We start from the raw sequence: 18878 nt of genomic DNA on the forward strand, positions 1-18878 counted from the left end.
CGTGATCGTTATTACATTATCCTTGCCATAATCCTCGAAAATGTGGGTACCATCTGCGTTGGTTTTATGTTTTGTTATATTTTCCAGCCCAGTGGTCTTTGGTGGTGTTTTGCTTTTTTGTGTCCTGGTTTCTTTGCATCAGCCCTCGCTGGTTCCAGCAGCCACCGCTAATAACCGTTCATTACCGCTGGAGTGAATGGTGGTGGTGGTGGTGGTGATGGAAAGTTTAATTTTTAATTAAACCCACAGCATCCGGCCGGTTATCGGCTTGGCGTTGACACACGCGAGTGGGGCGCGCGCTGGGAAAGGATGTCTGGCGTTGTAGGCTGTTAGTAATTTTGTGCAAATTGGTACGGCGTACGGAACGGAACCAATCAACAACGATGCGATGTAATTAACCCCCGGATCTGTGATGCTGTGCTGTGGAAAAGTGATTGTTTGAAAAGAGAGGAGACAGTTTTGTTTGCGAGAGGCATGGTAAAATTGATTTTTATTCTTCACGTGGGAGAGGATTTTGCATTAGTGTACTTAGCAGTGTGAAAAAGTGAAACTATTCTATTGATTTGGGTTATGAAACTATTTGATAAATCGTTATATTTCTTAAACAAAATCAAAATTACCATCACGCTTAACTGGTATATTCATATAGGGTTTTCCAGATGTTCTCATTGTAGTGGGACACTTCCTTCACTCGTGCTTATTGGAAGTGAAATTCATATGAAGAAAATTCCTATTGAATGTGTCCAATAAGGGTGCTATAGAGCCCAATTCCCAGTACATTTAGATCATTTCACGTAAGAAAGTGTCCCACAGCTATGAGAACTCCTGGAAAATCCTGTTAAGCAGCTTCATATGTTTATATTTGCTAAGGGGTATAATTCTCCTTAAAATGAATTTGTAGAAATATCAAAATTAAATTTTAAATTCCATTCTAAGAACGTTCACATATACAAGCTTTTAAATTAGAGATAATAATAATAATGAAATTATTATTGTAGGTGTATAATGTGTTGATGTTAATGTCATAAAAACACAGCGGTTATTTACTAATATTGCATTTAAAGTCATTATTTCAGATCATATAATATTACTTACAATAAAGTTAGTGATAAGGATAACGATAAAAAAGTGTATTGGATTTTATATTTAAAATACCTATATTATCCAGTTTTTCATCTATATAGATTTTCATTTTTTTACAAAAAGTATATATTTGTTTATCTCAAACTGTTCCCTTTTAAAAATCAAAATAAGTTGGATACATAGCATAGCAATTGATTTACGCGGAATTTAACGTGTAATCGTCTGTAAAATCGTAACGTCAAATCACTCAAAATTCAATCACATGTGTACAAAAACTACACCCAGAGCAAAAACTGCAAAAAAAAAATAATACCCCATCTACTATCCCATCCTAGCTTTGCCTTTCTTCAGATCAATCAATTGTGCAGCATGATTGAAACGTTTCGAAAAAGGGAGCTCATTTCCAGCTAAAACGATTCCGTTTCAAATTAACTCTCATAGAAGCGAACGAGCGAAGTCACTTTCTTCGATATACAATTTTATCCCTCCTAACACCTAACCCCAAAGTGGGAAAGAACGTTGGCAAACATTAGCTCAATTGCTACGCGTCATACAATGCCGTTCTTCTCTGCCCTTCAGCATCGGTGAAGTGCAATCCCGCAGCACCCGTCGTACCACAAGCCGTATAATTATTGCAATTGCTGGTGGTAATTGCAGTGCCGGTTTGCAGCGGTTAATGGCTGCTTCGTTTCGATCGTTCGTAGCAAAAGCAGCCATCATCGATACTGAGCTTAGTAGCTTTCGGTTGCGCTCGGTCGTTGAAGATGTTTGCGGTTACTTGCAGGGGGAGAAACATGATGCTAGTAAGTGGGGTAGAATGAAATCACACAAACGCGCAAAGTGGAGAGAGAGTGTAGAGGAAGTAGCTATTTCAATTACATCGCAAAAGCATTTTGAGAGATCGAAGATCGAAAGGTTCTATATTTGTAATGGAAAAAGTGATAGTGGCTACACAGCGTGCACTTCGAGGATGGTGGTCGTGTGTTAGAAGCAGCACAGCTTTGAGGTGCACTTTTTCGCCAAGCTGTTTAGTGAGTGCTTTCCACTGCAGTGTTTACTTTTTTCTTCAACTAAATTGAGAAAACTTTGCTAAGGGATGCTTAGGAATGGAAGTAAATAATTTGATTGTGGTTGGTACTGAAAATGACTTAAAAAATTTTAGAATGTTGCAAACATATTTATGGTAGAACGACTACTTTCTTTTTTAACTCAACCATTCGCATGATAACAAAGCTGTAATAAAAAAAGAACAAATAAAACCGCATATAAAATGAAGCATAATAGACGGTAATGAAATTGAGCTGACTTGTGCAGCTTTTCCATTTAAACAAATCACCTCTATCATTAGCTTCATGTAACCAAAGCCACGGTTAAAATGGAAGCGACCGATAGCAACCACGGAAAAAAGGCGAATGTAATGTACTCCGGCATTCCATTCTGTTGCGAATGAATTTGCGTTTTTTTTGCCTCCCTTTCTTTAGTCCCATCTCCATCCATCTCGGTTTCCTAATTATGCCGTTGCATTTCCGGACAAACCCGGTTCCTTAATGTGTCTCATTTCCAAATGGGTGGGTTCCCCCCCCCCCCCACTTTTTTCATCATCGTTGAACAACGCAACGCCCTAAACTACATTCCCGCACGTTTATTCCCTTTGCTGGGGCGGGGGATTCAGGTTCTTTCATTAAAAGCGCCCATTTTAACACAATTATCTCATCCCGTTTAATCGCTGCTAAAGCGTAAAGTAGAGCTGTAATAGATCGGAGCTCGTAGCACTATCTTCCTGCTTCTCTTTGACGCTGGCTACTCCCTCTGGTGGCGTATTTTTTATCTCTCTCTCTCTCTTACTGTTCGTAGCACACGTTTGCAGCATTAGTAGTGGATTCGATTTGATTAATTCGTTCCTTAGAGAGGACAGGATACCACGAAACGAGCAGAAGCTGATCTTAATTTTTGGTGGAATGGAATTATCTACCAAGTAACGTGACACAAAGCTCCGTACACTAATGAGTCGTTGTGAGTCAGCACATGCTGAGATGAGCTCGTTAGTGATGATGCTACGTGGACGCTTTTTTTTTCACCCGCGATTCTTTGGGCATCGATCCAAGTAGCAGCTGAGTTTGCTTCCGGCCTGGCGCTTCAGCTCGCTTGGCAACAATTCCCGGAACGAATGGGGAACAAAGTGTGTGTTAGTGTCAAGCAAATCAAAAGCAAAAGCTATCTATTTCCCAATGTCCCCGGAGCTGGTGTCGCGTTACGCGCTGCCCGTCAAAAGCGGGTCAAACTTTAGCTCGCTTTGGTTTTTTGCTGATTTGCAGTTGCCAGCGCCGTCAAAACAAAACCACCCCAGCAACGCCAAGCGCTGTGACCCACTGGCAAAATCCGCTGTGACCGGGCGTTTGGTGCGCCCGGGTGTGCTGGGTGTAAACTTGGCGTGGGTATAAATGTTAGCAACCCTGCCAGCAGTAGCATCAGTACAGCCAGTTCCATCGTAGCTACTCGAAGCAATCACACACAACCTCTCACTCATTCATCATGAAGTTCCTCGTTGCGATCGCAGTGTGCGCCCTGGTCGGTGTCTGTGCCGCCGACAGCTACGGCAAGCCGGCCTACCCGGCCGCCCCGGTAGCCCACACGTACGCTGCCCAAGCCCCCCACGTCAAGTGCGGCGCTAACCTGCTGGTCGGCTGCGCCCCCAACGTTGCCCACGTGCCGTGCCATCCCGCCCACGGTGGACACCAGGAGTACCATCATGCGCCGGCCCCGGCCTACCATCACGCACCGGCCCCCGCTTACCATGCGCCTGCCCCGGCCTACCACGCCCCGGCCAAGAAGGAGTACCATCACGCCCCGGCCCCGGCCTACCACCATGCACCCGCTTACGAGGCGAAGAAGGAGTACGCCGCCCCGGCCTACGAGGCACCGAAGAAGGAGTACGGCCACCATGCTGCCCCTCCCATGCACCACGGATACGAGGCCAAGAAGCCGGCGTATGGCGGATACGGCAAGCGCTCCAGCGACTTCGAGGCTGAGATGGAGGAATAAGCAGCAGCTACGGCAGCAGCAGCAGCAGCAGCAGCGGACAGTGGCGGCATCGTGCGGCATAGTGTGATGTTTCTATTTGTTTTTTGTAGGAAAATGAGGAAAAAGATATGAATAAAACCAAGGCTTTATTAGAGACACAATTGAAATTTAACTGTGCTGTTGGGTTTTGCTTTTTTGGGGGATGGGTTTTGGGCAGGGGATGTTGGTTCAAAAAAGGGGTTTTCTCGCTTCAAATGTTCTCTTCGTTGCTATCTATTCTGTTGAATTGTAGCTTTCGTGGTTTGTTCATTTTTCATGCCGTGTCTAATCCGAATTAGGACAACAGTGATTGCAAGCTCATCTCAGTCTTTAAAAGTTGATTGAAAAAAAAAAACATTTAAACTTTAAAATTTACATTTTAATGTTTTCGTTGAATTTCTCTTTACCATTATTTATGAGTCTAACTTTGTTAAATCGCTGTCAAACTTATAAACATTTTATATGGAAGCTTTTTCAATCTTAACCTGCAGAGGAATGTTGTTTAAAGCAAGATTTGTTCGCTATTTCTGAATGCTTGGAGTAAAGTGTATTAACTTGTAGGGTTGATTGAAGACATTAATTGATCTAGCTTAGCCTCAATTCATGTTGATCGTTCAACAACGGTTGAGTGTTTGTGACATTTTAAATCCAATAGGCCGGTGTCTTGTTGAATGTTTGACGCCAAACGGAGCCAATGTTCTGTTATTTCCTCAAAAAACTGTGGTAAAACTCTGTGGTACTGCTCTCGCGTATATGTTTTATTTTTTTAACGAGATATTTAAAGAGATATTGATTGTTGATTATTGTTATTATTATTTATTCTTAATGTACGCTTATTCGCTTATATGCTTTAATGGAATAAAACTTTGTTAGATAACTAGTTGTAAAACGGTGCTCATTTTATCATCAAGAACCTCCCACCTTTACTTAAGGCATAGCCAATATAAGTAGTTGAGCTTTTGTAGAAGATGGGACCATGAAAGCTTTGAAAGCACAAAAGTACCAAAAAACCTTTTGGTTTGTGATTTTCAAAACTAGTTTTTAATTCTCACGAAATGCAGAAGGAGGTGATTTTTTTTTTATAAAAATGATCCAGATGAAATGAAACAGATGTTGTGCAACAAAATCGTTCTATTTAGTGACTCCTTTGTTATTCTTACTTACATACAACCGCTTTGCGCTACAACCGCTTTGCGGTCTTGGCCTGCCTGCTCACGGTCTTGCGCCTTGAATATACGTAAAAGGAACAAAAAAATCCAGCAAGAATATCGTTTGTTATTCTAACATGAATATTTTCATTTAAAAACCCCCTTCTTAAAGGCACCACCTGGCCGGACAATTTCCGGAATCGAGTCAATAACGCCGTTCTGAACGTGTGTGCTAGACACTTATGACACCCAAAATGAATCCATTACCCAGTATCGAAAGCCCAAACATCTTCAATTCTGCTCGCGTTCCGCGCTCCAAACTGCCACCCAAAACGAGGCGGAAAGGAAATTATACAATTATCTTTATGGTCATTACCCGTCCTGGGCGGCTTTGTTGTTGTTGGGCGCAAGCAAAAAAAAAGGAGCGAAAACAATAAACAGCACCACCGCGTGGCTGCCGCGGCTCGGGCTCATAACTGGGCAATAAAATTCAATTCATCGAGGCTGTGCGTTTTCACGCCCTGATTTGCCCCCCCCCCCCCCCCTCCTCGCAGGCCAACACATTCCCAATTCCGGAATGGTTGGAAAGTACAGCAACTTTGCCTTTAATTTGTTCGCTCTCCTCGCTTTATTTTTGGATTCGCGCACCCTCCTCCGGGCAGTACAAACAATAAATGTAGCACTGCTGTTGCTAAACGCGTAATCTCTGGTTATTATCCTGCCGGGGTTTTTTTTTCTTTCGTTGCTCCCACCCACCCACCGACTTTTTAGTGCGGCTTCCGATCCGGTGTGAGAGGTGGTCCGTGGCTGTGTGGTCTTGGCAGGTTGGGCATGAGTTGCCGTTTTTCCCCCGTTCGGTGCCAGCTTAAAGCGAAAGTAATTTCACCTAAAACAGCCCGCAGGGCTTCGGTACACGGACGTATGGGTATGAGTGTGTGTGTGTGTGTGTGTGTGTTAACGTGGGAGGATTTTATTCGAACTAATGCTCCTCTACAGGGAAGTGAAAGAAGCACACACAAAAAACTGTTTAAAATCCATTGCCAGTCCTGCTGGCGCTGCTCGTATTTTAAAGAGTAAATGTTGCATTACTCGACAATTTCCTTTTTTATCCCTTCTTCCCGCAGTCTGGCCTTGCGGGGGTAGAGTTAGAGATGTGCACGATAAGTGGCAAGTACGGGCAGAACGAACGAAAAGTCGATAAAAGTATGTACGTGCGAGTGTGTGTGTGTGTGTGTGTGTGTGTGTATACAGGAAGGTTCACATTTTCCAGGGGCTTTTCATTTTAAAGTCATCGCGGCAAGTTAAACGAACTGGTCTGGTCTGGTGTACGTATGTGCTCGTGTAACACCTTAGGGGTGTACTTTATCTAATTTATGCTTATTACTTTATGAAACTAAGGAGTCCGTTGAAAGAAGGGGAAGGGAAGAATTTTGCCCCTGCAAAACGTTTAAAAATGGATTTGTGCAAGAAGTGGTTTAAAGCTGGAGTGTGTAAAAAACAATATTTTTTGAATCATAAAAACATCTGAATTTCGTCTTGTTATGGAATTTAATTATTTTTAAAAATAATTCCACCAGCCCGTTTAAGTTTGGGATTCTTTCAACATAAACATACTGCACTCAGCTGCATTTAATTTAATGTCCACTTCAACCTGTCATTTGCCAAATGGTCACTGAATTGGTAGAGGTGGTTTTACGCTACATCACATTTCCATTTAAAGCGTAAAGATTGGACCGTGATTAGACTCCAACCACCCAAAAGGACATCAATCGTTTGCAGCAGCAGCAGCATCAACAGCAGCGTCACGCAAACACACCAGCACTGTCCACTCAGCAGCGCAAACAATGCATCGCCCCGCCAGCACCAGCACGCATTGCATTACATTATGCACAAAAGCATTTCAGGCAAAGCATCATCCATCGGAATTGCACCCGCAAAACCCGTCAACAACGCAATGCATCGCGTTGCTGTTGTTTGTCGACGAAAGTCCCAAACAAGCAAACGCAAACTGTCCATTTGCCAACTCCTGCTCCCATTCTCCGGGGCGGGGTAATTTTGGTCCCGATCAGCTGATTTAGCATTCCATTTCAAGTACAACATAGCAGTGGAGAGGACGGGACGCACGAACCTGGGTGACTGATGGATGAAAATAAAAGACAACTCATCGGTCCACCAACCTCAACGTAACGGAACGCAGCGAACGCTGACCGCGTCACGGCAGAGTTTTAAATGTTTGATGCCGATGTCAGCAACAGTCGTCACCCGCCGAGCGCCTGTGGTTGGTTTGTGTGCAAGCGGTGCAGTTGTGTTTTCCACCTTCCCACTTCTTCTTTTGCGTCATATGTTTGGACCACTGGAACCGATGGAATGCAGCGTTGCAGATTTGTCACACAAACACACATAACCGCACACATACACAGCCACATGGCGTTGTGTGAGTAGTTCACTTCCGCTTCGGGAACTTTGATGATCGACCCGGCAACAGACTGAGCGTGTTGCGTCCCTCGGCAGCGATGGCAAACGTGTTTTTGGTCGGTCAGTAACATCAGTGGGGTGTAGTGGAGGTTGCTATTGTTTTGTACTTTTTGGAGCAGTGGCTTAATTAATAAGATTTTTCTGGAGAATGGTACAATTTGTTTGTCGATAACGAAAATAGAGATTTATCTTTGGTTCTTACCCAAGGCAGCTTTCTGCCTAAATGTTTGAGCATATTTAGTTGCTTTAATGAAGATGAAACAGATCATCTGGAATAAAAATAAGAGAAAATGGACCATCAATAATATTTTCAAAATAATGTGTTATTTTGTTTATTACGTTTATTATACAATTAATAATTAATTCTTATGTCGTAGCCATTTTTTTGTATGAAACATGAAGTTTGGGAAGAAGGAAAACATACGAAACTGTTGAACCAGTCATAGCTGATGTTTTTCTCATTTTGGTTTGTTACAACTCACTAAATCGTAGATTATTATTTGAATTAAATGCTTCCGTTAAATCTTCGTTAAATGTTCAATATAATTTAACGCACATCTTTTCAACATTAAGGCTGCGCTCTGGCAGACATTATATTCGAAACAAGCAAGACAAACATCGTTTTGAACCTGTGCAATTCTATACGTTTTTCATGTCTGATGTCTTGTGCGATAGCTGCCAAAGTGTGGTGTTAGTTGACACGATTGTAAATCAACCAGGATATGATATAGTTTATGACAATTGTAAGAAACTGTAGTATTCATATAATTGGAAGCTGTTTTTTTTTACAAAAATCAAATATAATAAATTACATATTTCGGTTTATGTATCTAACATTTTCACTGTAGGCTCGAATTAAATTTATTTAATTTAAATACTTAGAAGAGCGACTTATCTTAAATTCATGTGTACGGGTATGATGTCTATTGTTATTGTTATTGAGCTAAAAAATGATGAAATGCTTATTTTTCTTTTTTTGCAAATAATTTGTGTTTTTTTTTGCAATTCATACAAAATTAAAGAAGCAAACCAACTTAAATTTTCCTTTTTTCCATGTTTCACAGGTTAACATAAAATTTAAAGAAAAGCCTGTGTTGAAACACAGTTAATACCGCAACAATGATGTGTGAATTGAAAAAGGAAAAAAAACGTGTTAAAAAGATTTAAATTTTTTCTTCCCTTAATTTGATTAAGCAATCAATTCTGAGAGAACAAATGTCTGCTGTTGGAGATATTTGTGTCCACCATTGTGCCGTTGTTTAATCCACCACCATTTACTGAATCAACCATGTTTTCTCGAGATTTCTTTCAAGCAAGGCGAACAGAGAAGCGGAGCAAAACCAAACCATACAAAATCACTAGAAAATGTTTTTTTTTTAAGTTTACATTAACCTTGTTTTAATTATTAAAAAATCATAATACTCCATCAGTCAAATTGGCACCCCTCCTCCCGCTGGGCCGAACCCGCCCTCTTACGCCTTAATCCACTGGTAGCTTGGGTTGCGCCTTAGTACTTGTGGGCCGGTGCGTGGTAGGCCGGTGCCGGTGCGTGGTAAGCCGGGGCCGGAGCGTGATGGGCCGGAGCGTGGTAAGCCGGGGCCGGGGCATGATGGGCGGGCGCGTGGTGAGCGGGTGCGTGGTAGGCCGGCGCCGGAGCATGATGGTCGTGTCCGTGGGCAGGGACGCAGGGCACGTGCGCAACGTTGGGAGCGCAGCTGAACAGCAGGTTCGATCCGCACGGCACGTGATGTCCGCCGTGTTTGCCGTAACCCTTGGCGGCGTAGTCAGCCTGAGCGGCTCCGACGGCCAGCAGCAGCACGGTAGCGACAGCAATGATGCACTTCATGGTGGTTTCGGTGTTTTGTTTCATTCCGGGACGAGAGGGTGTATCGATTGATAATGCTCTTGTTGGCGCTTCTGGCACGGGACTGATAGATTCGTTGATAGCTTTACCACAATTTATAAGCCACCGTCGGGCCCGTCCATTCATGGTTGGTGGCAAATTTGGCCCATCAGCACATCAAGGTGGAGCGCGCTTAAGGTGAAAAATTTTTGGAGGTTTTTTTGGTTCAATTTTGATTGATTATTTTTCGTGAGTTTAACACAAACAGCACGCATGTGCGAAGCGGATGTGTTGATGATTGATCAAAGTTCGCTCGTGGCATGAAATGTATTGACCGTTTTTTTTGTTACCTACAGTTCAATACAGCCAGAAACTGATAACTGAAATTGCCTTATTGCAAATTTGAAATTGTGCTGTTTTGAGGACTGGCCAGCTTGGCATGAATTAAATTTAGGACGACATTTATTTATGACTTCATGTGGGCCATACTAAATGATCATTTGTTTTCAAATTATGCCAAACAGATGGATTGGCAGGCTCGTGCTAATTTATGAAAGCAAATAAGTATTATTTATTTATTATTATTATGGTATCGAGCCTGCCTACATACACAATTACAACTAATGTTACTTACAACTAATGTTACACAATTACATAATGTTGATGTGTAACTAATTACAGTTCTAATAAAAGAGTGTTTTACCTTCATCAAACACTTAATAATTGATTTTAATAATTAAATTAGGGGAAAAAAATCTGTACAAAAAAGAACAGTTTTTAAGCTTTTTTAATTAAAATCATTTAAATGATTTCTATTGTGAACCTGTTATTAGGTTACATTGCATATCAATCTGTTCAACAATCAAAATGTTCAACAATTTTATGTCTTATGATAGCCGTCAGTTTGCTATTAAAATTAGAAGCTCTTAAAAAAAAGACGATCGGGTGGTCTATTCCATGGATGAGTCGACTCATGCAAAACCGGACAGAATCTATTCCCACTCGGACCATACCCCCATATAATGTAGTGCTTATTCGGTTGCTTGTTACTAATAAACCTCGAAAAGCTGTACATACCGGAATGACCGTCGTAGCTTGTTATGCCAAAAATAACAATGGAAAGTTATTGTCTTTGTATGATCTCATTTGTATTTAACACATTCCTAGATTGTTTGGTAAAATTATTATTCACAAAAATTCCCATGCATTGCTTTTTTTGAATAGCTTGTTTTGGATTTTAAAACATTTGCTATATATTATTTAGGTTTGTGATTGATATTAATACCCTTTTTTAAGATGTTGAAATGCCACGCATTTTTTGGCACGCAATGTGATATAATTTTTAAAGTTGTTGCGGAATATGATTCATAAATTTTGCTTGATGTTATGATTCATATATTTTACAATATATGGAACTTTTTTGAGCTTATACATTTTTTTAATTCGTGTTTTAATAATTTTGATACAGCTCTGTAAAGGGATGTTTGTTGTTTTAAATGTATACAAATTAATACATCTATTATCACAGAACAAATAGATCCATACCGAAAATATATTTATGATTTTCTTGCGAATTCATTTACCTCATTACTAACATTTAGCACAGATTTAAAGCCTAGTATCGGCTGATTGGTGCGTATTAGTTATGCACCGTTAAATCATTTGTAACGCGTAGCTCCCATGCTGATTTAGGAGTAGGTTTTATGAAATACTAAACTCTCTGGTTGAGCTTCGATTTCCTGGCAACCATTGAATATGTGCTTTTTTGTGGGGACGTTTTTTCATACAAAACTAAACCTGATTTTTTTCTCAACATACCATGAGAACTTGGTGAATTTTTCAAAATTCAGATTATTTTATAGATATGCATGATTTTTATTTGAACTGTTAGTCGACTGTAAATCGTCCATTTGAAGAATATTTATGATTAATTCAAAACAACCGAAATTCATGATGATAAATGTTACAAAATGAATGAAACCTTAAAAAATTGTTAGAAATAAAATATCGTTTGAACTTGAGTCTTGTTTGAATAACAGTTTATTTAAACTTGAATGCAATATTGATTGAATTAAAATGCATTATTAATAGAAGAAAAAACTGATTTTTTTAGCGTTTTCATAATTTGACAAGGCCAAACATCCGTTTTTTTAGAATAATATAAATGACCGTGTAATAATGGTTAAAAAAAAAGAAGCATTGACGTAAAATATCATTGTGCACAAATTGTAGATTTACTCTTTTTATATATCTCTTCCGAAATTAAAGAAAATTGCTTAAACCGGCAGCCTGTCTGATGGGTTCTGTAGAAGCTGTACAAATTAGCTACCATGCTTTTTTCCATTACATTTCATTTTATATCAAACAACTCGTTTTAGTTCAAGAAACAATATATAGTATTTCTCATGGAAAACCACAGACGTTAAAAATATTTTTTACAAGGAAATATTTTAACGTTTTTTTAAAATACTTAACAAAAACTAACTTTATTACAATTATCTACAATTGATTAGTTACAGTTTATTGTTACTTGTTTTCACAACTATCGACAACTACTAATTACATTTTCAATCATAAGTAGGTTCATAATTTATTTTTCTTACAAAACTTTAGGGTAGCATTTAAAGTAAGCATAACTTTAATTGGAGTCCCTTAAACTGTTTAAACTTTGAACAATCAACACTTTTTTTCGGCGAGCCCTATCGCTTCTTCCCATTTCCTGTAAGTTCGATGGCTTACGAGCAATGTCAGCAAATTTGTTTTTCGATTGAATCAATTTGCTGCCCGCAAATTCAATCGACCAACTTGAACGATACCTTAACGTAGCAGCAAAAAAAAACAGGATGGTAGAACAGCAAAGTGGCTACCGGGCGTGAAAAGCAGGAAAAATTTACCAAACACACGCACAAAACCAAACACGCAGCCAACCACCTCCAAAAAAAGCACAACTCACCAAAATGCAAACACCAGCACCCGAGCGCGCCTGTTGCTAGTTGCCCTGCTTACGAGCCCGCTTTTCCAGCAACACGCGAAAAACAAAACTGCTGAACGCACTGTAGAGCGCCCGCCGCCGCAGGAGTGAACAGCAAAAAAAACCAAGGTTTGCTGACGGAGGTGTAAGTGGTGGTTGGGCGCGGTGTTGTTTTTTTGTTTATTTGTTTTGGCACTTTTGGCTGTTCGGTGCGCTTGTTGCGGAATTTCGGTGTGCTGCGACCGAGTAGCCGTCCGATTATAAATAGTGACCGCCGGCCGGTGATACAGTATCAGTCAACGTTTGTTCTCACTATCGAACAGTGTTCCAGTGTCATTCTTAAGACTCACCAAACCACCACCACCCAACTTTATCATCATGAACACCATCGTAGCAGCAGTCATCCTGTCCATCGTCGTCGTCGGTGCCATGGGCGATTACGCCGCCCCGGCCAAGTACGAGGCGCCCGCCAAGGCGTACCACGCCCCGGCCCCGGCCTACCACGCTCCGGCCCACCACGCTCCGGCCCCGGCCTACCACGCACCGGCTCCCCACCACGGCGGATACGCTCACCACTCGGCTCCGGTTGTCCACGCTTACGCCGCCAAGGCCCCGCATGTCAAGTGCGGCGCTAACCTGCTGGTCGGCTGCGCTCCCAACGTTGCCCACGTGCCGTGCGTCCCCGCCCACGGCGGACACGGTGGATACGCCGCCCCTGCCCACGCCCCGGCCATGCACCACGGATACGCCGCACCCGCCCACGGATACCGCTCGTTCTCCGAGGCTGACCAGGCTTCGGCGGCTTTCGATTTCGAGGAATAAGCGCGGCGACTGATCAACTGAGCAACTCTACTGGACAACACTGGATCAACACTGGATAGATGGAAGAATAAAAAAAAACTGGACACGGAACTTGGATCCGGCCTTTGAGGGACCAACAGCACCGGGGAAGTAGCGAGCGACAGCATCGACCGTAGCGCGGTGCTCAGGTGTGCGGCCACAGAACTGACCTCCGAAGCGTAACAAGCCGCATCCGCGTTTGTTGCGGGGCGGCGCCTAGCCTAGTATCTTGTGCACTGTTTTGATTTGCAAATTGATTTATGGAAATATAGAATTCATTACCAATTACTAAACGAACCTCTGAAGCGCTGTTTGCAAATTGTTGGGGCAACATGGGGAACACAAATATCCGAAAAATGGGTAAAACAAAAAAAAATGGGAGCAAAGAAATGGGTAAAAGGAATTGGCAACAGAATATTGGAATCAATCTACCCAAAATCAAACAGCGAACAGCGACTGTGAACTTTTCCCCCATTCTCGTTGGAAAATTATCTTCGGCTTTGCTTTCGGCAAGCGTTTTGTGCAAACAGTGGTTTTGCAATTAATTTCAATGAAATTGTGCTTCAACTTTGAAGTAGCTTCGATAGCACAAATCAATGATCAGGCTTGATCAGCGTGCAGCGTGCACAGGCTGTTTGGTGCGAGGAAATGTGAAAGAAAAAAACTCCTCTGCCTCTCACCAAAAGCTTACATCGTTTGCACCGCCTTCTCATTGCTCCCATCAATTGCCAGCAAGGCGGGCTGTGCTGTGAAAGGGCATGAATTTAATTAAAATTAAATGTTTGCTTTTGATCACGATCATCATCATCGTCGTCGTCGTCGTCGTCGTTCGTCCGGCCGGCCCGGGCGTATGCGCTTTTCGGGTATGGGCAAAGCAACGTAATATGTGTTCGACAATGGAGCGTATCGAACAAGGGAAGGTTTAATGGAAAAACTTTGTTGCGGTGGCTCATCGTACGCAGCAGTGCGAGGGGCGGCCCCGGTCAGTGCACCACAACATTGATATGTGTCATGTGTGTGGTGTTTTTTTGAGTTGAAAGGGAGGTTGGTTGGCGAAAAAGTGAGCTTTTTTGTGTGCGGCAACTATTGCGCAATTGCACATCGAATCATTTTACTTTGCTGGCGTGGGCTAACATTAAAACGGGTCAGGTAGGTCTTGTTTGAAATTTGCAACTTTAGCACACACAGCTATCGCTAGAACTGGTCAAAGTAGCTCCCTTTCGCTCGCCGATTGGGCCTTCAATAAGCTGGATTGAGTTTGGCTTATAGTAGACAGGTAGATGAGATGGAAAGTTTATCTTTCAGCTATGAATTGCGGCCTGTTTACAGAGGATTTGAGATGTAACATTGCTTTAAGCCAACTGTATGGGCTACGAAACCATTCCTTTTTTTATTTGATGCAGTTTTTATTTAAAAAAAATCATTTGAAAAAAAAAATTAATTACAAACGAATAAAATTTACATGTTTATAATCACTTGATGGTTTGTTAACAAGCATTTAAGATTTTTAAGTCTCAATTTTGTTAACACAGTACGACACTAAATTGTTTAATTTTAAATGAAAATTTAATTTTGAAAGCAGAATCAGTGACAATTTAATTAAATTAAAATATATTTTATTGCAATACAGTTTGCAGGACACGACTGCTAATGAAAATGAAAATGACTGCTACAAAAAATATGCAAAAGCTCAGAATAAGCCAGTTAGTATGGTTGGTTATATTTTTATTTTAAAACATTTCAAAAACTCCGTTGCGAAAAGAAAAACGGTCTTGCCCAACATTATGAATAAAAAAGCTCTACTGCTTCATATGCCAAGATGATTTTTTTTTTCATTTTATTCCTCCAATGGCTCGGCAAAGAACCCTTTTCATCAATCCGAACCCTTTGATAACTGTTACTAATCAAATTTAAAAATTCATTCCAGCTTATCGCTCTCGCTTTCTAGCCTTTTCAAAGTAAACTTCATCAAAAACTGCACTATAGCACATAGCGATGGAATGTAATAAAGTGGTACACAATTTACTCTCAATTCAACAGTCCTTGTCACTCATCAGTGCATCAGCACAACATCATCCTGAAGGCAAACATCTCAAACCTTGCGCTCGTGCACCAAACAATGAAAGAGCTGTTTTACAACATCGCGAACGTAAATCCACCTCAGCTGTCATCCGGCAGCAGTGGAGAAACTAAGCTGAGGGCTAGAAGGACAAGAGGGACGGAAATAATTCATTTTAAAAAACAAATTTATTTAAGCAATTCTTTTCCCCATTGTATACTCCACTCTCTCTTGATTGGTGACAGTTTCAGTTGAGGAGGAAAATGTTGCATGAAATGAAATGCAACAGAAACCTCCCCCAAGACTGCATGACAGACTGCTGGAAATGGGGAGTGTACGTGAACGCTGAAACAGCTGATAGTTTAAAAAAATGATGGTAAAGAGAGAGACAGAGAGAGAGGAAGATAAAGGAACGAAAAAAACGCGATCCTCAATCAGGCCACAAAACGATCCTTGGATGGCAGCAAACAACTGGACCGGAGCGAAAAAAAAGCACACCAAAAGCGCTATGTTTATCGAAGCGCTGAGAGCTTTCGTCTTGTTTTCTCACTCCCGCCCCACTGCGCGTTCCATTTTCCGGAGCGTTTATTTATTTTTCCACGGAAAGGATTTCCGCAGCTTCCACTGAAGGGAAATTTCATTCCATTTCTGCTGTATGATTTTTCACCCCTTTCAGCGCATCTTCCAGCGTGAGTCAATGCGGCAGTTGGTTTTGCTTTCTCCAAACACTGCTGCAGCAGTTTAAACAAGGTCTGCTGTGGAATTTTTCATTGCTTTAGTGTTTGCTTTCCCATCTCTCTGCCGCTCTGCAGTGGGAAGGAAAGCAGTTTGCAGCTGTGCTTTCTTAGTGAGATTTTTCCGACGGTAGCGGTAGCATTGAATGGTGTTTATTTTATCTACACAGAGGTTTTCCCCATTCAAACCGATTCATTCCCACACACACACACAAACCATGCACTTTATTCGGTTTGCATTACGTGTTTCTCTTTTCATTATCTAAACTGGGTTACACTGCCTACTTACCGAGGAGGAATAATAACGAGTTACGTCGTGCCAAGGTCGGTTCAGGCTGCAGCTCCCTGTTTTCTTTCCCGCATTCCAGCGATGTTTTCTGCAGAGAAACGGCACAAGAGGTACAATAACACATTAAAAAAAGCACACTTACAATGAGCGCACACAAAAGCAATGGGTGGCATTATGCGAAGCAGCGCGGGCCCACGTTATAGAGAATCCATTAACGGGGGACGGTTTCTTATTATTACCATGCCTTAGCAATATGTATTTCATTAATTAGCATGCTAGGCTTGCTTTGCAGCATGAATAAGAAATGAAATGAAAGCAAGCGCCTAGCAAGCGCTCATTGCAGTCCTGCAGGAACGGACACGAGCGGCACGCGCTTCGCCGAGGAAAGCGATAGCAAACAACACAGAAGAGTAGCGAAGAGAAAGACGGCCCCAGCGTCTCGTCCCGGCCCGGAAAATGCCGTAAGCTACGAATTCCAGTGAAAGGCAGCGCGAGTACCAAAGAAAAAAAAGAGGAGGGTGGAACAAAAAAAAAACATGATAAAGGTGCATAAGAAATATTCCAATTATCATACCGCTGTCGCTCCATTCCATCCGCCAGCACAACACCGTTGAGTGGGACAGCTAGCTTTCGCTTGTTTATCGTTTGCTCCAAGCAGGTTCGAAGAAAGCTGCACCATTTTCATCATAAGCAAATGGCTAAGAAGACATGATTTAGTCATGTTTCGTACGCTTTACCCACTCGCTACCGTTCTCCTTTGAATTTCAGCAGGAAGGAGAGGGGATGGCTTTCTGTAAAGAATCGTTTAATTTGCCCTCTCTTTACACAAAATGAAAGAAAACCCGCTCCTCCTCGCACCCTCTCTCTCACACACACACACACAGTCATACCGTCAAGTGCGGGGGGGTAATGATATGAAAATTATGATAAACTCCACCACCACTACACCCTTGGCGCACAGGAAGATGGTATAAGCAGCCGATCATTAAATTCACATTTCCCGGGTTCCGTTTGTTCGTGTTTTTCTTCCCCCTCAACCTGCCGGGCTGCTCTGCCACCCGGTTTACGGCCCCTAACCGTCGGTGAAACTTAACCTCAATTATGATACCCAAGTTGTTGAAATATTAACGAAGAATACTAACGAGCCACTAAGGTGCATGGGTGGATGGCTTTGCCCGTGGGTCGTATCGTTTTTGCGCACGGTGGCCAAAAGGATAAAATGTGTTTAATTTTACCGGGGTGGTACTTGTTTTAAGATTTTCAATTAAACGTACTGCTGCCGGTGCGGGTGTTAAGGTGTATGTTGAGTGCTTTTTTATGATGAAGCGATACGAGTTAAGAGATGTTTTACCGCAGGGTGTGTATTTTTGGCATTGAAAACAGGTGTTTGTCGATTGCTTTGATTTTTGAATAACTGATTTTTTGTGTAGATGTCTTCAGAAAGATCAAATATTGGGCTTTGCTAAAATCAATTCACATCTGTTTACATTATGTTAGTGACAATTTTTTTTGTTTCCTCTCATGATTTTTTGATTGTTTCCACATCTTTCGTGGGACAAATTTGAGAGAAATTAGGGAAGCATGCAAAAATTATGGAAAATCTTATAAAGCTTGTAAAAATTCAGAATAATATTGTAGAATATAGATTAAGAATATAAAGAATAAAAGAAGACATCAAGATATATTTCAGATATATCTCGACCGAACAAAACACATGAATTTGTGTTTTGAAATGTGCAATCACAAACGACACATCAAATGACACATTGGAGAATATTAAAATTCAATAATTATTTTTTCATTTCAAATTTTCTCATCTCAGTTTGTTTAAAATATTCGATCCCTTGTGATTCTTTTACATAGGTTCAACATGAATTTCATCGATAAGATTCATACTTTTAAAAATATTGCAACTCACAGCCTTGCTCTTTAAGCTCTTCTGCTGACTGTAGCTTATCCACTTGATTATATTTTCGACCTGCAGTGAACTTCCCGCATCCTCCCTGTAAGAAGCTTTCCATACGCTTATCAAAAACCAAATTGCCATGGAAAGATATCACATACGCAACGTCGTACAACGGTTGCAAGTGCCTTTGGCGCTTCGGCCATTACCTTTACGCCCCACGCTGCAAAAACAGCACAAAGCCATGTTTGATCAGCTTAAACCACGTTGCGCACAAAACGAAAAACCCAAACAATCTGTCGCGATGATGAATTATTCACCCGCAGGTGACACCGGGGCGAACAAAAGCGGGGAGGTGAACGGAAAGCAGTACCAGATGTTGCATTAGTCGAGGATGGTTCTCACTCATGCTCCCTCTGTGTCGGTCGATCTTTTCTCTATGCATTCCTAAAATCACGTCCCAAGTACGGACT

At 41.6% G+C, this 18878-nt stretch overlaps 4 protein-coding genes across 4 annotated transcripts in view; 2 read left to right on the top strand and 2 right to left on the bottom strand.

Moving 5' to 3' along the window:
• The first annotated feature begins 3615 nt into the window (after window positions 1-3615).
• Window positions 3616-4125, top strand: LOC121595495 (extensin-3-like). Its single transcript, XM_041919524.1, has one exon. It carries the CDS (start codon window positions 3616-3618, stop codon window positions 4123-4125), a length of 510 nt encoding a protein of 169 aa, XP_041775458.1.
• Window positions 4126-7969: 3844 nt separating this feature from the next.
• Window positions 7970-18878, bottom strand: part of LOC121595498 — an 85458-nt gene continuing 74549 nt past the window's right edge. The window contains exons 7-8 of the mRNA XM_041919527.1: window positions 16503-16590; window positions 7970-8035 (exon numbers count right to left, since the gene is read on the bottom strand). The gene's annotated coding sequence lies outside the window, so the exon portion shown is untranslated. The remainder of the gene's footprint in view (window positions 8036-16502; window positions 16591-18878) is intronic.
• Window positions 9274-9612, bottom strand: LOC121595496 (histidine-rich protein PFHRP-II-like). The gene has a single exon (XM_041919525.1). The coding sequence runs from the start codon at window positions 9610-9612 to the stop codon at window positions 9274-9276; it is 339 nt and encodes a 112-aa protein (XP_041775459.1).
• LOC121597413 (vitelline membrane protein 15a-2-like) lies at window positions 12839-13455 on the top strand. The gene has a single exon (XM_041923148.1). The coding sequence runs from the start codon at window positions 12959-12961 to the stop codon at window positions 13400-13402; it is 444 nt and encodes a 147-aa protein (XP_041779082.1). The 5' UTR covers window positions 12839-12958; the 3' UTR covers window positions 13403-13455.

Source organism: Anopheles merus, chromosome 3R (genome assembly GCF_017562075.2).
Source record: "Anopheles merus strain MAF chromosome 3R, AmerM5.1, whole genome shotgun sequence".
In the NCBI taxonomy this organism is placed as follows: domain Eukaryota; kingdom Metazoa; phylum Arthropoda; class Insecta; order Diptera; family Culicidae; genus Anopheles; species Anopheles merus.

Coding starts and splice junctions, on each gene's coding strand:
- LOC121595495 (XM_041919524.1), top strand. CDS start 3,616: ATGAAGTTCCTCGTTGCGATCGCAGTGTGCGCCCTGGTCGGTGTCTGT.
- LOC121595496 (XM_041919525.1), bottom strand. CDS start 9,612: ATGAAGTGCATCATTGCTGTCGCTACCGTGCTGCTGCTGGCCGTCGGA.
- LOC121597413 (XM_041923148.1), top strand. CDS start 12,959: ATGAACACCATCGTAGCAGCAGTCATCCTGTCCATCGTCGTCGTCGGT.